The sequence below is a fragment of the Prunus dulcis genome, chromosome 6, assembly GCF_902201215.1.
Source record: "Prunus dulcis chromosome 6, ALMONDv2, whole genome shotgun sequence".
In the NCBI taxonomy this organism is placed as follows: domain Eukaryota; kingdom Viridiplantae; phylum Streptophyta; class Magnoliopsida; order Rosales; family Rosaceae; genus Prunus; species Prunus dulcis.
Genome location: NC_047655.1, coordinates 4,953,502 through 4,976,384, shown reverse-complemented (window position 1 = coordinate 4,976,384; position 22,883 = coordinate 4,953,502). Strand labels below are relative to the sequence as shown.

General features: G+C 41.2%; 1 protein-coding gene across 1 annotated transcript in view; it reads left to right on the top strand.

The window, feature by feature from the left end:
- Positions 1–619: 619 nt before the first annotated feature.
- LOC117630020 (tropinone reductase homolog At2g29330-like) overlaps positions 620–22,883 on the top strand; it is a 59,043-nt gene continuing 36,779 nt past the window's right edge. The window contains exon 1 of the mRNA XM_034362721.1: positions 620–708. Within this exon, the coding sequence (XP_034218612.1) occupies positions 620–708 (89 nt within the window). The remainder of the gene's footprint in view (positions 709–22,883) is intronic.

Genomic DNA, 22,883 nt, shown 5'->3' with positions numbered 1-22,883 from the left:
TTTTATCACAAAAGACATCGGTGAAATTAGGAGTGGACCACCTATATATTTGAACGATATATTATTGTTTTATTCTCCTATGTGGGACTTATACATCATGGCTTGTATCGAGCCACTTACACCAACATTGTGATGTGGTGTTTTATCACTAATTAGTAATTAGCATTCATGGATTCCTCTTCCAAAGAGCATGACTTGGAAATAGTTGTATTATTTGTTTGCTAATAGGAGAGCCACGCTTGAGTTCTTTTTTCTTTGTTCTTCTATTCTTCTTTGAGGTCAAAGAAATACCATCTGATTCTGATCTATCTAAATGATCTAATACCCTAGTGCTAGTGCTTTAATTTTATGTAAAAATAAGGTGACATGACATCAATGGATTAATAAAGTTCCCAATTGTCTTTTGAAATGTCTTATATGGTCCAAAGTTGTCTTTTGAAATGTCTTAATTATGGTCCGAATTGTCTTTTGAAATGTCTTATTTCTGTCTACTACCCATGCAGAAGCAAACTGGGAATTTGCCACATAAAAGCAGTCAGTATTGACATTGCCTTTGTTTCTTGTATAAGAAGTGAATGGATGGGCGGATGAATTGAAGAGAGAGAGAGAGAGAGACATGATGGCTAAGGCAGATACCAATGGCAAAGATCGTAGATGGTCTCTTCATGGAATGACTGCTCTTGTTACTGGAGGAACGAAAGGGCTCGGGTTAGCCTTCTCTTTCAATTTCCTAGCTTATTTTTTCAATCTGATCGTTAGTGTTTTCTTCTCAAAAAGACAAACTTGTAACATGCATGATGCATGTAATGCATATCGAAAATACCTCTAGGACATTTAGAGACATCTAACGTTATCAGACAGTATACTAAGTGAACATTAATTTCTCTCTTTCCCACCTTTTTTTTTATGTATGGATCATGATTGCATAATATATATAGGCATGCTATTGCGGAGGAATTGGCAGGGCTAGGAGCAATTGTGCATACTTGTTCTCGAAATGAAGACCAGCTCGATGACTGCTTGAATCAATGGAAGATGAAGAGTTTTCATCAAATCACTGGTTCAGTATGTGATCTGGTGTCAAGAGCCCAACGCAGGAGCTAATAAACGAAGTTTCTGTTGGTTTTGTGATGGAATATGAGGTGCTGGAAATATGAGTTGCTTCAGCAGAGCTCTTTGTATTCTAATTCACTTAGCTTATGTTTTCAATGATAAGCTCAAAGGCTTTTTTAAAAGAGAACAAATATTCTAGAGAATACTTCCTAGAGAACCTAAAAGACATTGCATAGGAACTCTACCAAATTAATTAAGGACAGCTACAGCTGCTGCAATAAATAGAGATATTCTAGAAAATGAAGGAAGTGCATTAATTCCAACACTCCCCCTTAATGGACTTTCTTCACAACTCCAATGAGCTCTCTTAAATAGCAAAACTTCTCTTGTGGAAGTGCCTTGGTGAGTATGTCTGCCAACTGCTCCTCTGTCCTGCAGTATTCAAGTGCAACTTCACCTTTCTCAATTGACTCTCGAATGAAATGGTACTTGATGGCAATGTGCTTTGTACGATCATGACTCACTGGATTTTTCCCAATGGCAATGGCAGATTTGTTGTCACAATATAATTTGGTGCCACCTTCTTGCTTTTCGCCAATGTCTTCAAGTATCCTTCTAAGCCATACAGCTTGTGATGCTGCCTTAGCTGCTGCAATGTACTCTGCTTCAGCAGTAGATTGTGCCACCACATTTTGCTTCTTTGATGCCCATGAACATATGCCGGAACCAAGTGAAAAAACATAGGCCGACGTGCTCTTCATATCGTCAAGACATCCTGCCCAATCACTGTCTGTGTAACCAATAAGCCTTGATTTTTCTACTGCTGTCAACAAAATTCCATAATCAAGTGTGCCTTGCAAGTATCTCAACACCCTTTTTGCAGCTCTAAAATGAATCTGACTTGGCTCTTGCATATAACGTGAAAGTAAACTTGCAGCAAACATAATATCTGGTCTAGTTGCCGTAAGATACAAAAAACTACCGACCAAACTTCTGTACTTCTTAGCATCTGCCTTCTTTGCACCATCAAACTTCCTCATTTTCTCATTTGCTATCAAAGGAGTAGCCACTGATTTGCAGCCCAGCAAATTGAACTTCTTGAGAATATTTTCAGCATATTTCTTTTGAGAAATGAAGATCCCATTTTCAGTTTGAGAAACTTCAATTCCCAAAAAATAATGAAGTAATCCCAGATCACTCATCTCATAGGTGCTCATCATATCCTTCTTGAACTGTTGGATCAAGTGTTCATCATTGCCCGTAAAGATCAAATCATCAACATACAATGAAACAATAAGAATAGAAGCTCCCTTCTTTAGGATGTAAAGTGTGGGCTCACTTTGGCTCTTTTGAAAACCACTATGTGAAAAATACTTATCAATTTCAGCATACCAAGTTCGGGGCGCCTGCTTTAGCCCATAAAGAGCCTTTTTCAACTTGTAAACTTTGTCTTCTCCCCCCTCAACAAGAAAACCTTGGGGTTGCTCAACATAAACCTCTTCTTTGAGCACTCCATTCAAGAATGCTGACTTCACATCAAGCTGATAAATCAACCAATTCTTTTGGGCAGCAAGAGCAATCAAAGTTCTAATTGTTTCAAGTCTTGCGACAGGAGCAAAAATTTCAAAAAAATCAATACCTGGCTTTTGAGTAAAACCTCTAGCCACGAGCCTTGCTTTGTGCTTTTGAATGCCTCCATCTTGATTAAACTTTGTCTTGAAAATCCATTTGACTCCAATCACATCTCTGTCTTTTGGAAGATCCACAAGCTCCCAAGTTTGATTTTTCTCGATCATTCTTATCTCATCCTTCATTGCTTTCACCCATACTTCATGCTTCTGGGCTTCTTCAAAGCTCTCTGGTTCTATACCAGAAAAGTTGCAAGTCTCATAAATATCATTCAAGCTTCTGGTTCTTAGTGGAGGACTTTCTGATGAAGAATAATTTGGGGAAACAGGTTCAGCGTTTGAATTGTTTCCGGCAGCTGCTGGTGTTTGAGGAGTGGCTTCTTCTTCTTGATGCTCTCCTAGAATCTCCCTTTGCTCTTGCACTAAAGCATATGGCATTTCCTGCACTTTATTTTCATTCCAATCCCATCTTGCTTTTTCATTAAAAACAACATCTCTACTCACAATTAACTTCTTAGTTTCAACATTATAAAGTCTGTAGCCTTTGGTGCTGGAACTGTATCCAACAAAGATGCATTTTTGGCTTTTATCATCAAATTTAGTTCTCTTTTCAGCAGGAATATGAGCATAACAGATACATCCAAAAATTTTGAGATGTCTTACCGAAGGCTTGAAACCACTCCAAGCTTCAAATGGAGTCTTGTTCTTGACAACTTTAGTTGGACTTCTGTTGAGAATATACACTGCTGTAAATACAGCTTCTGCCCAAAAACGTTTGGGTAGTCCTTTCTCATTCATCATTGAAGTAGCCATCTCAACAATTGTTCAATTTTTTCTCTCTGCGATCCCATTTTGTTGGGGACTATAGCTTGCTGTCAATTGCTTCCAAATTCCTTCATCTTTGCAATAATCTTCAAATTCTTGAGAGGTATACTCACCTCCTCTGTCACTTCGCATAACTTTAATGGTGCTGCCACTTTGCTTCTCCACTAATGCTTTGAATCTTTTGAACACAACAAAAGTTTCTGATTTTTCCTTCAAAAAATAAACCCAAGTCATCCTCGAAAAGTCGTCAATAAAGGTGAGAAAATACCTGTATTGACTTAAAGATGGAGTTTGCATTTTGCCACAGATATCAGTGTGTATAAGTTCCAGTGGTGCTTTTGCTCGCCACGTGCTTTGTCGAGGAAAAGAATTACGGTGTTGCTTGCCCATAATGCACCCTTCACATACATCGGTTGTTTCTTTAATTTCCGGCAGCCCGTTCACCATACTATTCTTCTGGAGTAGCTTCAGCCCCTGGAAGTTTAGATGACAAAATCTCTTGTGCCATAACCAAGAGTCCTGCACAACATCAGCTTTCATGGCAGCAACTTCAGCATATTGAAATTCAATGGGGAAATTTCTATTCCTCTCCATTTTCACCTTTGCAATCACCATCTCAACTGCATTTTTATCATAAATGATGCATGCACCATCTTGAAAAACAAGACGATAGCCATTCTCCACAAGTTGTCCAACACTAAGCAAATTTTGACTTAGTTTTGGAACAAGCAAGACATCATGAATCTGCTTCATCCCCTTCTTAGTTTTGACAGCAATTCTTCCTTTTCCTTTTGCCTCCACAATAGCACCATTACCCATTTTGATATTTGGAGTAGCTGAAGTATCCACATCAAGAAAAATATTTTCATTTCCTGACATGTGGTTGCTGCATCCACTGTCAAGATACCAGATGCTTTCTTTTTCCTCAAGGGCAGATAAACAAGTAGAGAACAAGTTTTCATTTCCATCATCATCATTCTTACTTTCAGAAAAATTTGCTTGGTTTGCTTTCTTGAATCTGCAGTTCTTCTCAACGTGCCCAAATTTGTTGCAATGATGGCACTTTGGCTTTCCATGGTTCCAACAATTTGATGTATCATGATTTGTTTTGTTACAAATCCTGCAGGAAGGCTGATTATCTTCAGAATTCGTACTTTTCCCATTCTTGGATTCATCTCTTTTGCTGGATTCTCCTTTCTTCCACCTTCTTTGCTCCCCCGTTCGCTGGTCATCTCTAGAATTGCCTTTCTTGGAGGACTTTTGAGATTTGAAACTTAGTTTTGATTGGAAAGCACTCTCAACAGATTGATCATTTCGTGTCAACCTTCTCTGCTCGTGAGACTTTAAAGAACCCATCAATTGTTCAATTGATAAGGTGGTGATGTCCTTGCACTCTTCAATAGCAGCAACAATGGGATCATATTTTTCAGGCAAGCTGATCAATATTTTTTCAACAACCCTCTGGTCAGATATCTCCTCACCAAGTGTTCTCATTTGATTCACAACTTCAGCTAGTCTGGAGGCATAATCTTGGATGCATTCAGATTCTTTCATCTTCATATTATAGAACTCCCTGCGCAAAGTCTGTAGCTTGATTGTTATGGCCTTGCTGTCACCTTGAAACTCCTTTTCTAATGTATCCCAGGCTTCTTTTGCTGTTTTAGCTCTTGTAATTCTTGGAAAAATGTCTGAAGTGACTCCGTTCTGAATCTTGGAGAGAGCCTTGGCATCTTTCATGACTTCTGCTTCGAACTTCTCTATTTCTGCTGCTGGAAGCTGACTTAGATCCTCTGGTTCTTGAAGCCCTCTTTCAACGAAGCTCCAAAGACCTTCTGACAACAGTATAGTTCTCATCTTCACCTTCCAGAAATTATAATTTCCACCTCCAAAGATTGGGAGAATAGAGTAGGAAACTAATGGACCTTCTTTGGCTCCTGATGACATCTTCTAGAATTGATTTCAACGCCCAGATATGATCGAACGCTGCTCTGATACCAGTTGTTGGTTTTGTGATGGAATATGAGGTGCTGGAAATATGAGTTGCTTCAGCAGAGCTCTTTGTATTCTGATTCACTTAGCTTGTCTTTTCAATGATAAGCTCAAAGGCTTTTTTAAAAGAGAACAAATATTCTAGAGAATACTTCCTAGAGAACCTAAAAGACATTGCATAGGAACTCTACCAAATTAATTAAGGACAGCTACAGCTGCTGCAATAAATAGAGATATTCTAGAAAATGAAGGAAGTGCATTAATTCCAACAATTCCACAGATCGACCCAAGAGACCAGATTCTCAACGCCAATACTGTAACTAACCACATTCAAATAGTAGACACTACAAAGAAACAAAGACATGGACTGCAAAATGGAAATGAACTCCAGCCTCTTTCTTTATTCAGCAACGCAGCTCCCTTATTTTCTCTCTTGTTTATTTTTACCAACACTTATACCATGGCTTCTTGCTCGTTCCTTCTTCTTCGCTCGAGCTTCTTGCTTCTTCTTTCCTCGAGTTGTAGTACTTGTTGCCAAATTTTCCGATCCCAACAGACTGCCCCTTTTTTGAACGAATCTTTTTGCCCTTAAAGTTGTAGTCAGTGTTGTTTTGAACCTTCCTTCCTGGATGACGATCAACAGCACCATCTTCATAATATTCGTTGTTGAAGTCAAAAATCCCAATTTCTTTGCCATCTTCTGTTTCAATATTATTCTCATGAATGTTATAGTTCTGGCCGCTATTTTCTGCCTCACTAGTTCTGTTTTGCTGGAGCTCTGATTCAGTTTCTTTTTGTGGGGGCACTGTTTCAGTTTCTTTTCGTAGGAGCTCTGTTTGAGTTTCAGAAAGTTTTCTAGAGGAACCAGTAAAGGGTTTTGTTGCCATCTCCTTGTGCAGGTGAGCTTCATTTGGAGACCCATCTTTTGTAAGAACCCAAAACAAAATATCTAAAAAGAAAGAAAATATCTAAAAAGTAAGGAAAATATCTTCTTGCAAAAAGACAATTTTGCCCTCGCATATTTTAATGGGGGAAAATTTCTCGCTTCTTAGGGATTTCTCCCTCAGATTTTATACCCCCTCTCTCTCTTCTCCCCGTCACTTTCTCTCTCCTCCCTCTCTCTCTCGCTCGCGTCGCCCAGCAGTGTGACCGTTCACCTTCCAAGCGACGCCTCGGCCACCACAGGCCGAGCCGATCTCCGCCCTGGGTACCTACGGGTCCGCCTTCGTGTCGCCGTCACAACCTGACCGAACTCCACCCAGGGCCGCCCTGAGCGGGCCGAAAAATCGTGTTTTCCGACGGAAGTTCGTCCGAAGCTACCCAAACTTCCAGCTCGAAATTCTCCTTCGTTTCTCCACCAAATCGATCGAGTAAGGTATGGTTTCTCAGCTATTTTTCGTGTTCTAGCTGATGGGTATATGGGCTTCGATCAATTTTAGCTCTAAAGGGTTCGATTTTCGACTTGAAGTTTGGCCGAAACTTCGGCCGTTCGAAACTACTATTTCTGGTCACTTTTTGGGGGTTGTCCAAGAACAAAAGTGACTCCAAATGGGGTGTTTTACCTAGGGTAGGAGTTTGGAGTCTTGGTTTCGAGATTTTTCGGCCACCCGAAATCGCTTTGGACACCCAAAGCTGCCCGCGCGCGCTGGAGCACGGGCGAGGGTAGTGATGTAATTATGTGCAGTTTTGTGACCCTCGTGTCGTCACGAGCGTGTAGGATTTTACGGATCTCGATTCGGAGTCCGTTTGAGCCTCGAACGGATTTTCCATATCGCGATCCGTGGGTGCAGTGTCGTTAAATAATCGGATCACGCTGAATTTCGGATATGTGGGTCTACACGATGTCATGATCGTGTAGAATTCGACGGATTGCGAATCGGAGTCCCGGATACTCCGGAATCGCGAACCCTGGGGCTAGGGTTTGGATTTTAAGCGATAACGTAATTTTAGCTAATCCGACCGTCCATTTCAGACCCAATTCGCAGAACACGGTTTCCTCGCTGTAAGGAACCTTCAGGGAAGCCCAGATTGGCCATCAGAGATCGTGGACCCACGGGGTCCCGGGTCGGCCGATCGGGCAGTGTATCGCTTAGCTGAGCATCGGACCTTTTAAAACTGGTCCAATTGTCTAAAAAGGCTAATGTGGGCTCAGGAGTAACTTGGATTTGAACGCACGTATTTCTAGGAGCCGGGGGCAGGGTGTTTAATTTAATTCTTTTTTTCAGCGGTTTATTGATTTATTGTTCATGGATAATCAGGCATCAGAGGTCCAGCCGATCAGCAGGAGGAACCTTCAAAAGGGCCAAATTAGCTCGGACCATTTGTGAGTGGACTTTCTTTCATGGATTATCTTATATAAATGAGTTATATAGAGGTTTCCATAAATAAGATTTTATAAGTGACTTTATACAAGGATTTTATCTCGATTTTATATAAATAAGTTTTTATAAATAAGTTATTATAAGCGAATCTTATTATTTGATCTTGAATAAGTATTTTGCAAATCTTTGAGCATGTTTTATACTGTTAAATATTTTGAGTTACATATATGATGAAAGTTATGTTTAGTAGCATACCTCGAGTTTTATATAACAGAATAGCAACAGCATCGAGACTACAGTCAATTTATCAGATTTTAGAAAGTTACCAGATTTTTAATTAGACCACCATGTACCCGTTTCTTTATGGTGATTACCCAGAGTCGGACCGATGTCTACGGACATCCAGTCTGATTATAGTTCAGTCAGTGCACTTGACTTGCCTCACGAGTTCCGGGGACGCTCGAACCGTGAGTGCCAGGATTTGCGGCTCGGCAGACTTGGTGTCCCGAGACCTGCCAGGATTGCGGCTCGGCTGACTCTCTGTCCCCGAGACCTGCCAGGATTGCGGATCAGGCTGACTACGGTCTCCTGCATCCTGCCAGAGCGACTCGAGCTGACTTGGTGTCATCGAGGAATCTGCCGGCGGGACAGGCTGATCATAGTCCCTTGATTTCGCCAGTTTGCGGCTCGGGTGGACTGTGTGGCGCCCGAGACCTGCCAGGGAATTGACGGATATGACAGGGGTACAAATAGGTGGTATTTTCAAAGGATTTTGAGTTTTCTTTTATTCAAGGATGACTTTCAGTGATTTTATATCGGCTTTTTAGTATTTGCACAATTATATCTCTATATCTTTATTCTGTTATACCAGTTCTTGATTCCTCCAGGCAGTGATATCTTTGTATATTTGATCGATTATGTAAGTTTATTCATCAGCATATTGATTCATGCTTATAGAATCTTTTATATTGAGATATAGTTAAATTTTCGATATATAAATATATATCCCTAGTTATTTCAAAACGGGGGTATTATATTCTGGATTGTTTTTAAGAATTTCACTTTTTGTCCACTCACAGTTTAAAACTTGTTTTTCGCCCCCAGGTCGTAGAAGTGCACAGGATCCACCACTGGGCCACTCTTAGCCTCCGCGCTTCAAAGTCAGGTAGGGTTTGTAGAAAAATCCTTGAAAGCCCGTGAACTTTGGAAAATTGCTCTGATATCGAGCTTTAGTGGAAAAACTGAAACTGGCAAATATTGGTTTATCCTATTCTGGCTGTTTGTGTGGATTTGTTGAATATTTAACAGGTGAAAATTTTGGGATTGGTCAAAATACAGGGGAGACTCTGCCGAATTTTCGGCAGAAGTCTAAGGGAATTTTAAAGATAAATTGAAGTAAGAAGGGAAAAAAGGTCATTTTTGCCCGACATTTGCCAGGTGTCGGACACGCACAGGACTTGGCTCGAATTCCAAAGTGGAAATTGGGTCGGGTCCTGTCATCTTTTATAGAGCTAAGCTTTCTGGAGGAACCAGTAAAGGGTTTTGTTGCCATCTCCTTGTGCAAGTGAGCTTCATTTGGAGACCCATCTTTTATAGAGCTAAGTGTGAGAATGTGAAGGTAAAAAGTCTCATATTGGAAAGTTAAGAAACCTAGCAAGGGCTTATAAGTATAGTCAAGACTCAAAATGTATTTTATGTGGGTGGAAAATTTTCGTTTTTCCTATTGGTGTTCATGTTTCTTTCACATGATGGGACATAAAGAATTTTGTAGATCCAAATTGAAATGGTGAAGGCTGCTACTAATAGTAAATAAATTATCATCAGAAAAAGGTAATCGCATGATGACAAATGCTAATTAATTACGTAAACTTTATTAATCATAAACAATTAAAAATACTAACCCCATCAAATTTCTATGTTATCATGAAGCGCAATTGTTAAACAGGTTCACACCCAGATGAGCAAAAGTCTTTTACTCACTTCTATTCTTTATTCAACTTACCAATGGGGTGTAAACTGGTGTTGAAAGAGTAGTAGTGTGAATATTTGGAGAGCTTGGAGGAAAAGAGAAGAAACAATCATGGGTTAGACTGAAATTGGTTCGTTTTAGGGTTTGATGTTGATAAGCCATGAATCCATTAATTCATTTCAAACAATTAAGCCTTCATACACTGTGTTTTTAAGATTCAAAAAGACTTAAAAAGGAACTCGTACGTAATGCCAAGATTCAAAAAGACTCGCTGGTTCACGGGCAGGTTTTCAAACCCGACCATATAGGTATTTGAATACGTGAAGTGTGAACAAAACTCTTGTTCAAAGTTTTTTTTTTATTTTGGTCTGAATCCTTTTCAAACATTCATGGTGAAATTATCACAATTTGAAAACCAAGAGCAGTATATGCACATGGTAGGACCACCACTAACCTAACTTAAACCCAAACACAAGCAAGTAGCACTACTAAATTCTACAATTTGCGCGACGAAGAGAATTTTGTCGCGCAAAGTAGATTTTAGTGGCACAAATTACAGCGCGACAGAAACTTTGTCGCGCAAAGATCGTGAAGAAAGACTTCGTGCGACGAAAAGTATTGGTCGCGCAAAGTTTTGTACGACCAAAAACAAAAAAAATTTAAATTTTTTTAATTAAAATAAACTAATTTAATAGTTTGTGCGACGAAATATTTTGTCGCGCAAGGTTTTTGACTTTTTGTTTTATTATTTCTTTTATATTAATTTAATTATATTAATTTTTTCAAATTTTTACTTTTTAAATTTAATTTAATTGTATATTTTTTTAATTACTTTAATTTTAATTGATTTTAATTTAATTTTTTCAAATTTAATTCAATTGTATGATTTTTTTTAATTACTTTGGCATATTCAAAAGAAAATTACATATGAAAAATAATGATCAAATTATCCAATAAATATATATATATATAATATTCAAAATGTACACATAAATTGACAAAGTACAATAATAAAATCCTAATACAAGCCTCTTGTAGTGGTAGTGGCGGAGGATATGTTTCGATAGCGTCCTAATCCTCAACTTTAGCCGTCAAAGTCTCAATGATTCACTACAAAAAAAAAAAACAAATATGGTCAAATAACAAAAAAGAAAAAAATATTGGCATAATCTCCCCTAAAATTGTTATACCACAAATCCAACCCAAACTCCAATCCTATACTCAACCCCAAACCCCACACACAAAACTAACTCCAAAAACACATATTAATGAAAAAAAAAATTAAAATTTGGAGAGAATATACCTTTTGCCAAGATTGAGAGTGAGTGAGAATGAGAGGGAGAAGTGAGTGTGAGAGAATTAGAGAAGATAGTGAGAGAGTGAGTGAGAGTGAGAGATAGTGAAAAGAGAGACAAGAGAGTGAGTGAGAGTGAGAGACAGTGAAGAGATAGATGAGAGATTAAGTGAGAGGAGTGAGTGTGAGAGAAAGGGTGGGATTTGCGGAGAGGGAAAGAGAGAGGAGAGGTAAGAGTAGAGAAAGACATTGAGAAAATGCTGGAGGAGTTATTTTGGTTTTAAAAATCATATCACTTAGCGCGACGAAAAATATTGGTCACGCAAAATCTAAAAAACAATTTTTTTTCTAAAATTCCAGCATCCCATTTTTGGTACCCGCCCAAATTTTTAAAGTTTTGCACAATGAAAAATATTGGAATATTGGTCGCACAAGGTCTAAAAAAATTATAATAAAAAAATTTCTTGCGTCCCATTTTTGTTACCCGCCCAAATTTTTAAAGTTTTGCGCAACTAAAAATATTCGAATATATGTCGCGCAAAGTTTTGCGCAACGAATAATATTGGTCGCCCAAAGTCTAAAAAATTATAATAATAAAAATTCCCGCATCCCATTTTTGGCACCTGCCCAAATTTTTAAAGTTTTGCGCGACGAAAAATATTGGTAGCGCAAAGTCTAAAAAAAAATTCCCACGTCCCATTTTTGGTACCTGCCCAAATTTTTAGAGTTTTGGGCGATTGGTCGCGCAAACATTTGAGAGACGAAAAAATTGGTTCGTAGCGCAATATTTATAAAAATAATTGTTATAAATAATAAATATATTTATTTATTTTATTTTACGATTTAAAATATAAATAAGGTTAAAGCTACTTAATAAATATATATACTATTCAATTTCTTAAGTGTTATACGTACAAAATAAATAAATATATATATATATACACACCATTCAACGATCCAACCGTGAAACTTGTTTTCATATACTTCAAGATCGTATACCCCAAAAATCACAAAAAACAAACATCAGAGATCTAGTTACGGGACAAAACTTTTCGATGGTTATAAATGAAAAATCATGATTTAACAGTTACTTTAACTCCAATTTTGATGATTTTTTACAGCTACACTCCCTGACCCTATATGAATACAATGATTGAATTTGATCTTCAGTTTAAAATATTTACACTAGTGGATACCACAAAATCTTATGTTATATTTAACGAAAGTATAAATAAACTCTTAATTGTTAGTGAATATATTGTTTTGACGGCATACTCATTCTACGAAACTAGTTTCAACGATCCAACCGTCAAACCTGTTTGTTTATACTTCAAGATCATATACGCCAAAAATCGGAAAAAATAAACATTCAGAGATCAAGTAACTGAACAAAACTTTTCGACGGTTATAAATGAAAAATCACGATTTAACGGTTATTTTAACTCCGATTTTGGTGATTTTTTATAGCTACACTCCTTGAACCTATATGAATACAATGACTGAATTTGAAGATTTTTCGAAGGCCTCCTCTTACCACAAGTTCACCGCACCTCATAAAGTGTGCTCATGTCCTCTTAAAAAGCCACGTGTAAACCACCTAAATTACCACCTGACCATATGGGACTACTGCCCCGTGTCACAGGCTACTCTGCCCACACTCGCCCCCTAGTAAAATCGTGAAGTCATCATCAGAAGAGGACGTGGGTGAACCCTGACCATCTGCCACCTGACAAATTTGTGTGACATGGACGGCTCGACTCCAAGCCGAGGTGACTGACTCGTAAATTATCTTGTTTAATCTTCCTATAAATAGAACATGTGATGCTTGTAGAAAGGGATCTTTTTTCTCTGTTCTGGGAAATGTTGGAAGAAGAATAAAATACCAAGAATGCACAAAGAAGGCCTTGTCCCTTATCCTTGTCTTTGTCCCAAAGTAAACTAGAGTTTTGTATTTTCATACGTTAGCCATAGGAATATCTGTGGGTATAACATCTGGCTCCGTCTATGGGAAACCACACTCAAATGTTACGTGTTACCTACTCCACTACCAACATGTTGGGTCGAAAGATGAAAGGGATCTCTATCCCCAGCACTCCCGATCAAAGAAGCACAAAATGCCGAAGGGAGGAGAAACAAAGGATAAGCCATCTCGAAGCCAAAGTTGAACTACTCCTTAAGGGGGCCGACACCATGCAGGATCTAAACAAAACTCTTCAAGACCACAATGAGCGCCTACAAGCGCAGCAGATCGGCCTCCAGGCAAACCTACGCAGAGCCCAGAAGAAGGCCATCAGGGATTCAAGCCATACCAGGCAGGTGGAAAGATGCCTGTTTGGCAATGAGTCGACGTCCGCTTCCATGCCTTAACTTGGTAACGTCGTCCCAAACTCCAACCCCGAAAGTACCGATTCTAAGGAAATCATCCCCGCCGGTCACAGCTCGCACAAAAGAAAAGATCACTTCACTGAAACCATTGGCCAAACGACGAACTAACCCATCATTCTCGCCTACGAGCTCAACCTGAGAGCGGCAATAAAAGCTATGATCAAGGGAGAGATAGGAAGCATATGAGATAGGCTTAGCGAGGTCTAAAGGACCCACAGCCCACTTGCCTCCTCATTTTTCGGAGATGAAATCCCTCTCCCTTATATCAAGGCACTCCTCGAAGCGACTATTGTCAGGAACATGAAGGCCCCAAAAATTGCACCCAACGACAAACTCACCGACCCGTATAACCACCTCGATAGTTTTTGCTATGCCATGGAGGGCCGAGGGGTGAACAAGGCGACCAAATGCAGACTCTTCCTGACCACCTTGAAAGGAGCAACCCTGAACTGGTTCAAAAGGCTAAATCCCGAATCCATCGGCTCCTTTGCCCAGCTGCGTCGGGCATTCCTGGACAGGTACATGATCATATCAGGTCGGTTATATACCGCCAACGATCTATCAGATGTACGACAGAGAAAGGACGAATCCCTATGCGATTATGTCACCCACTTTAACAACGAATATGCTCGCTGTGACGAGGCGACAGCTCATAACGCCCTCATGGGAGGCTTCCAGGGTTGGGACTTTTCTTCCAACTCACCAGAAATCCCCTTGAACCTTATAAAGACCTCCTTCGAGAGGCCGGCATCTCAAACAAGCAAATCGCAGGCACAGAACCTTCTCGGCATATTCCAGATTCACGCCAAGGGAATTCCCAAAAGACAGAGCACTGACAGCAAAAAAACACGAACCGACGAAACAATGCCCTGGAGCCCTACATAAGTTACACACCTCGGAATACCAGTAAGGGGGCCATCTTGGCAATCGTCGGGAAAGAATTGCCCACTTCGCGTCATGGCCGGAATAAATAACTGGGGAAACGAGATGAGGCTCGGTATTGCAAGTACCATTGCACGTACGGACACTCATCAGAAGACTACTATCAACCAAAAAACGAGATCGAGGAGCTAGTTAGGAGGGGAATACTCCGAGAGTATGTGGCCCATCCTGACACCGCCACCAACGCTTCAGGGGGATCAACCCAGGTCTCGGTCTCCCGCAGACTGATAGCCACAATCAGAGAGGGCCCTTGGTTACGCAGCGACAATAATAGGTCCAGGAAACGATACGCTCAATCGCTCGACCATGCATCTAGCCACGCAATCTCCATCGGTGATACTGCCCAACCCTGCAAATGAGCTTGAGAGACAATGAGCCCGTCATTTTTAGCCCAGATGACGACATACCTTACACCGACCCTCTAGTTATGTCAGTCGATACCCCAAATTATGACATAAACTGGGTCCTCATTGACGGAGGAAGTTCTTCCAATATCATCTTCGCACCCGTATTCAACCAGCTCGGGATAAACTGAGCACTCCTCGACAAAAGGACACCCCCGCTTTACGCTTTCGGAGGTACTCGAGTGCAGCCCTTTGGCAATATCCACCTCGCCCTGACCATAGGACAATGTCTGTGCCAAACGACCACAATCGCCAACTTTGTCGTTATGGATTGTCTGACAGCTTATAATGTAATTTTGGGAAGACCCGTGCTCACAGAGCTCGATATCACCCTTAATTACTGCACCCTCATGCTAAAGTTCAGAATGCCCCATGGGATAGGGACTATCCAAGGGGACCATGTCTAGGGATAGAATTGCTACGTCATGGCCATGAGGCTGAAAACCACTCTAAGCGATACCTTCGTTACCAGTGCCAGTTGCCCAGTAGCCAGGTTTTGCTGTCTTCAAGTTGATAACCAGCCGCACATCTGCATTCGGCCTTTCACAATCACCTCCAGCATAGAACGACATAACACACCCCATGCCCTCCTTGAGAAAGATAGCTCAGTTGATATCCTTTTCTCCCCAGCGATCTCTTGCCTCGGCCTAGAAGCTAGAGCACTCGCCCCCTTACCACCATGAATGATGTGCTTTCGACAGCATGATAGTGCGTACCCTTGGCAGTATTGACCTCAATATCTATATAGGGTTCTTCCCAGCACAGGCCAGAGTACTAACACACTTGGTGGTGGTCAATCACCCGAGCCCGTACTTCTCCATTTTTGGCCTACCCCTCTTAAATAACATTGCACTATTGCCCGTTGACATTGGGCCTTCCGACCTCCCAAAGGGCAATGACAATCTTTGGCGGCCGAATTGAAAGTGACACCTACGAAGTCTATGCCCTCTCTCCCGAGCGCCAGGGGACTGACCCTATAGACGACCCTCAGGATGAATATCCTCGTCCCCAACCCTTGGAAGACCTAAAGTCGATGGTGTTTTCTGACAGGCATCCAGACCAACGGATCTGGATAGGGATGAACCTGGAGCCAGCTAAAAGAATAAGCCTCATCATCTTCCTACGTAACAACACGAACTGCTTTACTTCGTCTCATGCGGACGTGCCCAACATCGACCCCCGGGTTATAACCTATCACTTAGGGATTAGCATCGAGGCTCCTCTATCCGATAGAAGCGTCGACCCTAGGATAACGCTCAGTACTCTGCCATGAAGGAAAAAGTCCAAAAGCACAGGGAGGTCGACTTCATCCGAGAAATGGATTACCCTAAATGGGTGTCAAACGTAGTCATGGTCAAGAAGACACCTAAGAAATGGAGGATGTGCATGGACCGATGCCTGCCGTTCTTCAATCAACTGGAAAGAAGAATGCGACAATGCCTTTTGAAGCCTAAAATCGCACATGGGGGCTGCTCTTATCCTTTCTAAACCAAAGCCTGGTGAGAGCATGTGCGTTTATCTATCTGTCTTCGTCCCCGCCGTCAGCTCAGTTCTTAATAGAGAAATCGAAGCTATACAGCGGCCGTGTATTATGTGAGTAGAGCACTTACGGTGGCCGAGACACCTACTCTCTAATCGAGAAACTCCCACTTCTCCAGGAGTGGTGCTAGGATCGTGCTCAATTCTCCGGACGATACCGAAGTGGAGTACGCCCTCCGTTTTCAATTTAAGGCCATTAACAATGAGGCCGAGTACAAGGCCCTACTCGCTGTGCTCCGCCTCGCCCCTAACCTCAGAGCCAACTCGCATAGCAACTCGATACTCATCGTGAACCTGATCAATAACACCTATGAGGTCAAAGGCAAAATCATGGGGATCTACTTGCAGGAAGCACAATGTCTCGAGTCCCTTTTTACAAACTTTACCACCTCGCAGATTCCCTAGAGCCAAACAGTAGAGCAATGCCTTGGCCAAACTGGCCTCAGCCCTCGACGGGGGAATCAAATAGTTGATCCCAATTGAATACCTCGCCAATCCCACCGTCACTAGTGATCGAAGCGAGGCCATGTCCGTTGACATTTCTCCCAACTGGATGACCCTTATCTACGACTACTGGGTAGACAAGATTTCTCCTTCTGACACTGAGGCATCCCGCTGGTTGCAGAATCAAGCGCTTGTATAAGCGAGGATTCTTCTTACCCTATCTACAGTGCGTATCACTCGATGAGGTATACGAGATTCTCCACGAGATCCACGAGGGCGTTTGTGGGGACCATTTTGCATCCAAAATCATGGCCATTAAAGCCATTCACTGAGGCTATTTATGGCCCTTCTTGAAAGCCAATATCCAACTCCTAGCCCAGAAGTGCTGACTGTGTCATCTTTTTTCTAACCTTATACACCAACCATCATAGCCGCTCACTACTATGGCTAGCCCGTGGCCCTTCGCCCAATAAGGGCTAAACCTAATCAGACCCGTGCTCGAAGAGAAAGGTTAGACGAAATTTTCCATAGTCGTGGACGACTATTTTACCAAATGGGTAGAGGCCGAGCCCTTGCCACCATCACCGAGGCAAGCATTCATAGTTTTGCATGGAAGAATATCGTCTGCTGGCTCAGACTACCCTATGTTCTTATCACCGACAATAGCCGACAATTCGATAACGCTCGGTTCCGAGAATTCAGTTCAAATTTTAACATCTCTCTGCTTCTCATCACCGGCGCATCCCCAAGCCAATGGCTAAGTCCAGGCCATCAACAAGATTATTAAGCACACACTCAAAAAGAAGCTAGAAGTCAAGAAAGGGGACTGGGCTGAACTCTTGCCCAAAGTCTTATAGGCCTATCACATCACACAACGTGCCTCAACAGGCGAAACCCCTTTCTCCCTGGCCTTAGGATCTGAAGCTGTAATACCGGTAGAGGTTGGTCTACCAACCTATCTCGTCGAGCACTATGACCCCCAGTAGAGCATAAAGCAATGCACTCTCGACCTTAACCTAATAGAAGAAAAATGGGCTCCAGTCGAGATGACTCTCGCCACATACCAGCAAAGCACCGCACGCTACCTTGTTCTATGCACAATACTGCTTGCTACCAAGGACCACTCAGCCGCCCTCATAAAAGTACAGATGTATAGGCACCCTATGCCTATACGAGCATGACAGCTCCCCTGATCCCCTCATAGTGCTCACCTCAAATGGCACTTCATCCAAGTCCACCCTAGGCCGATCAGGGTCCTCGGCATCCCTATCTCCAGATACCTCTGCCTCGACATCAAGATGATCCTCAAGATTCTCTTCGACATCTAAAGACGCCTCCCACACTCGTTCTACCACGACCTCCCTCTCCTCCGGCACTTGTTCTATCTCCGAATTGTCTGATGAGCTTGGAACTTCCACCACAGAGGGACTCGCCCCAGCACCTGACCCTTAAGCCTACTAGCGGCCTATCCCCCAACCGATGACAGGCCTCATCTAAAACCCTAAAGTTCACACTACCCCTACTGGACCCACTGTCCCCCTTCTTTCCCATAGCCACTCTCATTATCTCTTCTCCCTCTCACCATAAAAACAAAAAGAGAAACGAGCGAAAGACTCTCATCTAGCTACCACAACATCCTAGCTGCCACAAACCACGATCACCCTTCCTTCTCGCACTCGGGAACAAAAAACCAAAAACTTTTGAAAACTCGAAAGTGGCGGAAATGGAAATTCTCTCCAAATCGATCCCGACTGATAATCATGCGATCCCCTTTTCGATCACAACGCGTGGCACTTTCTTCGATTCCATCAATCGATACGAAACCAGCAATCCCATCCACTTTGTCTTCCTAGACGCCTAATCATCACACCCCCAATCAATTGCACAATACCTAAGCAAACAACACCTGTCAAATCATTTCACCTGCCTGATCCAAAAACAACTCGTCAAGGTTGTCAAGGCCGACCAATTGGACCGCTCGTCAAGGCCAACTGATTAGACTGCTCGTCAAGGCGACCGATCGGACCGTTTGGAACATATTCCTATTGGGTAGACAGAGACAATGGCAACTCCCCACCCAAGGAGACTTGCCTAGAGAGTTTGGGGACCTTGAGTGGACCTTGCATACCACATCGGGAGATAACCAAACTGCCATCTATCTCGGTCTCAGAGCTATCTTAGGGAAATTCGAAGGGATGCAAATCAACCACGTCGACGACAAGACCTCCTCTGACCACAAGTTCCCTGCAACTCATAAAGTGTGCCCATGTCCTCTCAATGGCCAAGTGTAAACCACCTAAATCACCACTTAACTAGATGGGACTACTGTCGTGTGTGACAGGCTACTCTGCCCACACTCGCCCCTTAGTAAAAGGATAAATTCATCATGAGAAGAGGACGATGTTGAACCCTGACCGTCTGCCACCTGACAAATTGGTGTGACATGGATGGCTCGGCTATGAGACGAGGTGACTGACTCGTAAATTATCTTGTTTAATCTTCCTATAAATAGTACCTGTGATGCTTGCAGAAAAGGATCTTTTTTCTCTCTTTTGGGAAATCTTGGAAGAATAATAAAATACCAAGAATGCACCAAAAAGGCCTTGTCCCTTATCCTTGTCTTTGTCCCAAAGTAAACTAGAGTTTTGCATTTTCATACGTTATCCACAGGAATATCTATGGGTATAACAATATTCATCCAACATTTTGTAGTTCTTGATATTTTATAGCATTTCACTTCTTTTTGCGTTTTTATAGGTTTTACTCTAATTGGAATGAATTTGGACTAAAAATGCATTATTGAATTTAAACTATGTTTTGCTCATTTTCGTAGGTCAACTTCTTCACCTTGTTTCATCATGTCCCAGTGCTCAGATGAGGTGGAGCTCTACATGGAACTTGTTCCAATGGGTGTCGACTGCAGCATATCAGAAATTGAGCTCCATTGGAAGATCACAACTCTCCCAACCGATCTAGAATTGACCCTAACACAGGGGAGGAGACTTAGAAACTGCACAAGGGAATTACTTGCATGAATGCAAGGGATTACTTGCATATAATGCATGAGGAATACTTCCACGTAATGCTGAGGAAAATATCTAGGTTCTCTCCATTAAATTCCATTCACATAGAGGGTTAAGCTATCAAGCAATATCAAGGAAAATCTATGCACAATTAGAGGGAGAAGCTCTTAAGAAGAAGAAGAAGTTTTTCCACCATTGAATGCCTTTAGCTTTCCCCCTTCGTCCAAAATCTGTAAACTGTATCTAAGTTTATTTTAAGTTGTTTTTGTAATGAATATGAGGGACTAAACCTCATAACTAGGGCTTGGGTTGAAGTCCTAAACATGATTACTCTATTGTTTTGATGCTTTAAGTTTATGGATTTCTAGATTTTGTTCATGAATTCTCTTTAACTAAACTAATCATATATTATGTGTTTGCTTCCTTTGATTGATCACCTTAGGTTGTATGCATCTACTTATAGTTGAGAAGTTAGAACACAGAGATTTAATCTTTTCTAAGTGAGCTTCATGTGAATTGGTTTCTTGAATGCCTAAAGTAAACACCATACTAATTAAATCGAAGTATTAAGCACACCTAGATTTATTGTATCGGAAGCAAGAGTATTGTAGCACTAAACACACACCTTACTTATTTTAGAGAGAATCATGCGTCTTGAGCCACTAAACCCGGTCTTGATTGCGAACATTTTCATCAATATATCTAGAATTCATAACTTGAGTATCCATGGACATGAGTAGGATTACTTAGGGTGGATTCCGAATGCTCTAGTGTTTGTCACCATTCAATTACACTTTGATAATCACATTTGTTAATCTTGTTAAAATTAGAGTTCTATTACATTCTAAGCATTAGAATTAGGTAACTTGAATCACAAACCCCTCCCCTTTTGTGTTTATTGTTTGAAACTTTGAGTGTTCTTTTTACTGAATCCTACTCACTTCTATAGCTTATTTCGACATTTGGTCTATGCGGGGTTCTTCATTTGTTCGTACTGAATCCAACCATATAAAGAAAATAAAATGTGGCCTAATGATTGGAAAGTTACAGGTCAAAAAAGGAACATAGGTCGAAGCTGGAAATTTGAGGAAATTAGCCTCTGTGTAAAATGACCGGTCACTTTGATAGCAACGATCTGTCAATTTTTTTCTCTCTCGAGACATTTCGTCTCTGTACAAAACGACCGGTCGCTTTTCCCCTATTTTTCCTTTCACTTTTCTTGTTTTCATCTCTTGTGATTGTGTTTAAATTAAGTATTCTTAACATACTCAAACTAGATTTGTTTATAAACTATCAAGTCCTCTTGGGAACGATCTCATATTTACAAATCTATACTCCAATATATTCGTACATTTGTGAGTATTTTTAATTGGATAGTTAGCGTATTAATTTTACGCCAGTTACAATGCAACACTATACGTGTGTGAAGTGAAGCCCCAAAATTCTTATATTCCCCCATTTGGGCAAACACACGTACGCCTTGCCTTGTGTCAATCTTCCAATAGCTTATTCTCAATTTCTACTAGTACTTGGCATGTGCGCGATTACTATATGAACTTTTAATTTTTACTACTGCTTGATAAAGAGTTACAATTTACCACCCAATATATATTTCGTCCACTTTTCGTCAAAATATATCACATGCCCTCATTTGAATGAATATTTTTGTCCATCGACATTTAGACTTCAATGATGATTGCATTATATAATTATTTAGGATTTAGTATGGAGAGAAATTGATTTTCAAGGGAATTGGGTTATTGTTAGGCTCCAATTTTGGCATTATAATGGCTGATTAGGTTTGGGTAGGGAGGGAATGACAGGACCCGAATCAAATTCCGCTTTGGAATTCGAGTCGAACCCTGTGCGTGTCCGACACGTGGCAAATGTCGGGCACAAAAGACCTATTTGCCCTTTTTCATAAAATTTTGACTTTGACTTCTACCGAAATTTCGGCAAAGTCTCCCCTATTTTTCGTTCAATCCAAAACTTACACCTGTCATAACGAGCATAATTGTCCAAACAACCAACAGCTAGCACTTCAATAAACATGCCAAAAGTTCCATTCTCACTCTAGGGCAATATATCGGAGCAATTTTGATAGTTTACGGATCACTTAACGGGTTTACATACCATCACTTTTAATCCAGAAGGCGCAGAAGTCAAGATGGCCCGGTGGTGGATGTCTTGTGCACGCTACAGCCTGGGGGCGCAAAACAGTTGAAAGTGTGAGTGGACAAAATTGGGTTCCAAAAAATCATTTGCGAACACAATAACCCCCACTGTAAAATAATAGTAATAAAAGCTGGTTATGTAAAGTGCGCTTGAAATATGCTAAATGTAAGCATTCACACATATATAGATAAATATAAAACATGTTCAATATCGAGAAAACTTGCATAAAATCACCGTAATTAATCCTTCCATAAAAGCACTGAAATCCAAAATTTGCATGAAGTACTAAAAGCAATGTACTCAAAACTTTAATCAAAGCACTACAATCAATCAAAACTACCACTCGGATGTACCCCTGTAATTCCGTCAATTCCCCTGTCAGGTCTCGGCGACACGCAGTCTGTCCGAGCCGCAAATCCTGGCAGGATACAGGGGACTATAGTCAGCCTGATCCGCTGGCAGGTCTCGGTGACACAAAGTCGACTCGAGCCGCTCTAGCAGGATTCAGGGGACCGTAGTCAGCCTGATCTGCAATCCTGGCAGGTCTCGGGGACACAAAGTCAGCCGAGCCGCAAATCCTGGCAGGTCTCGGGACACCAAGTCAGCCGAGCCGCAAATCCTGGCACTCACGGTCCGAGCGTCCCCGAAACTCGTGAGGCAATGTCAAGTGCACTGACAGAACTGTAAATAGACTGGATGTCCGTAGACATCGGTCCAACTGAGGGTAATCACCATAACTGGGTACATGGTGGTTTAAAATAAACTATTTTTAGAAAAGTCTGATAATTAACTGTAGTTTGATAAATCTGAGCTAGGCTGCTATTTCTGTATCATAAATCTCAAAGTCTGCTGTCTATATAACTTTAGCATGTTCAACTAAGCAGTATAGAAA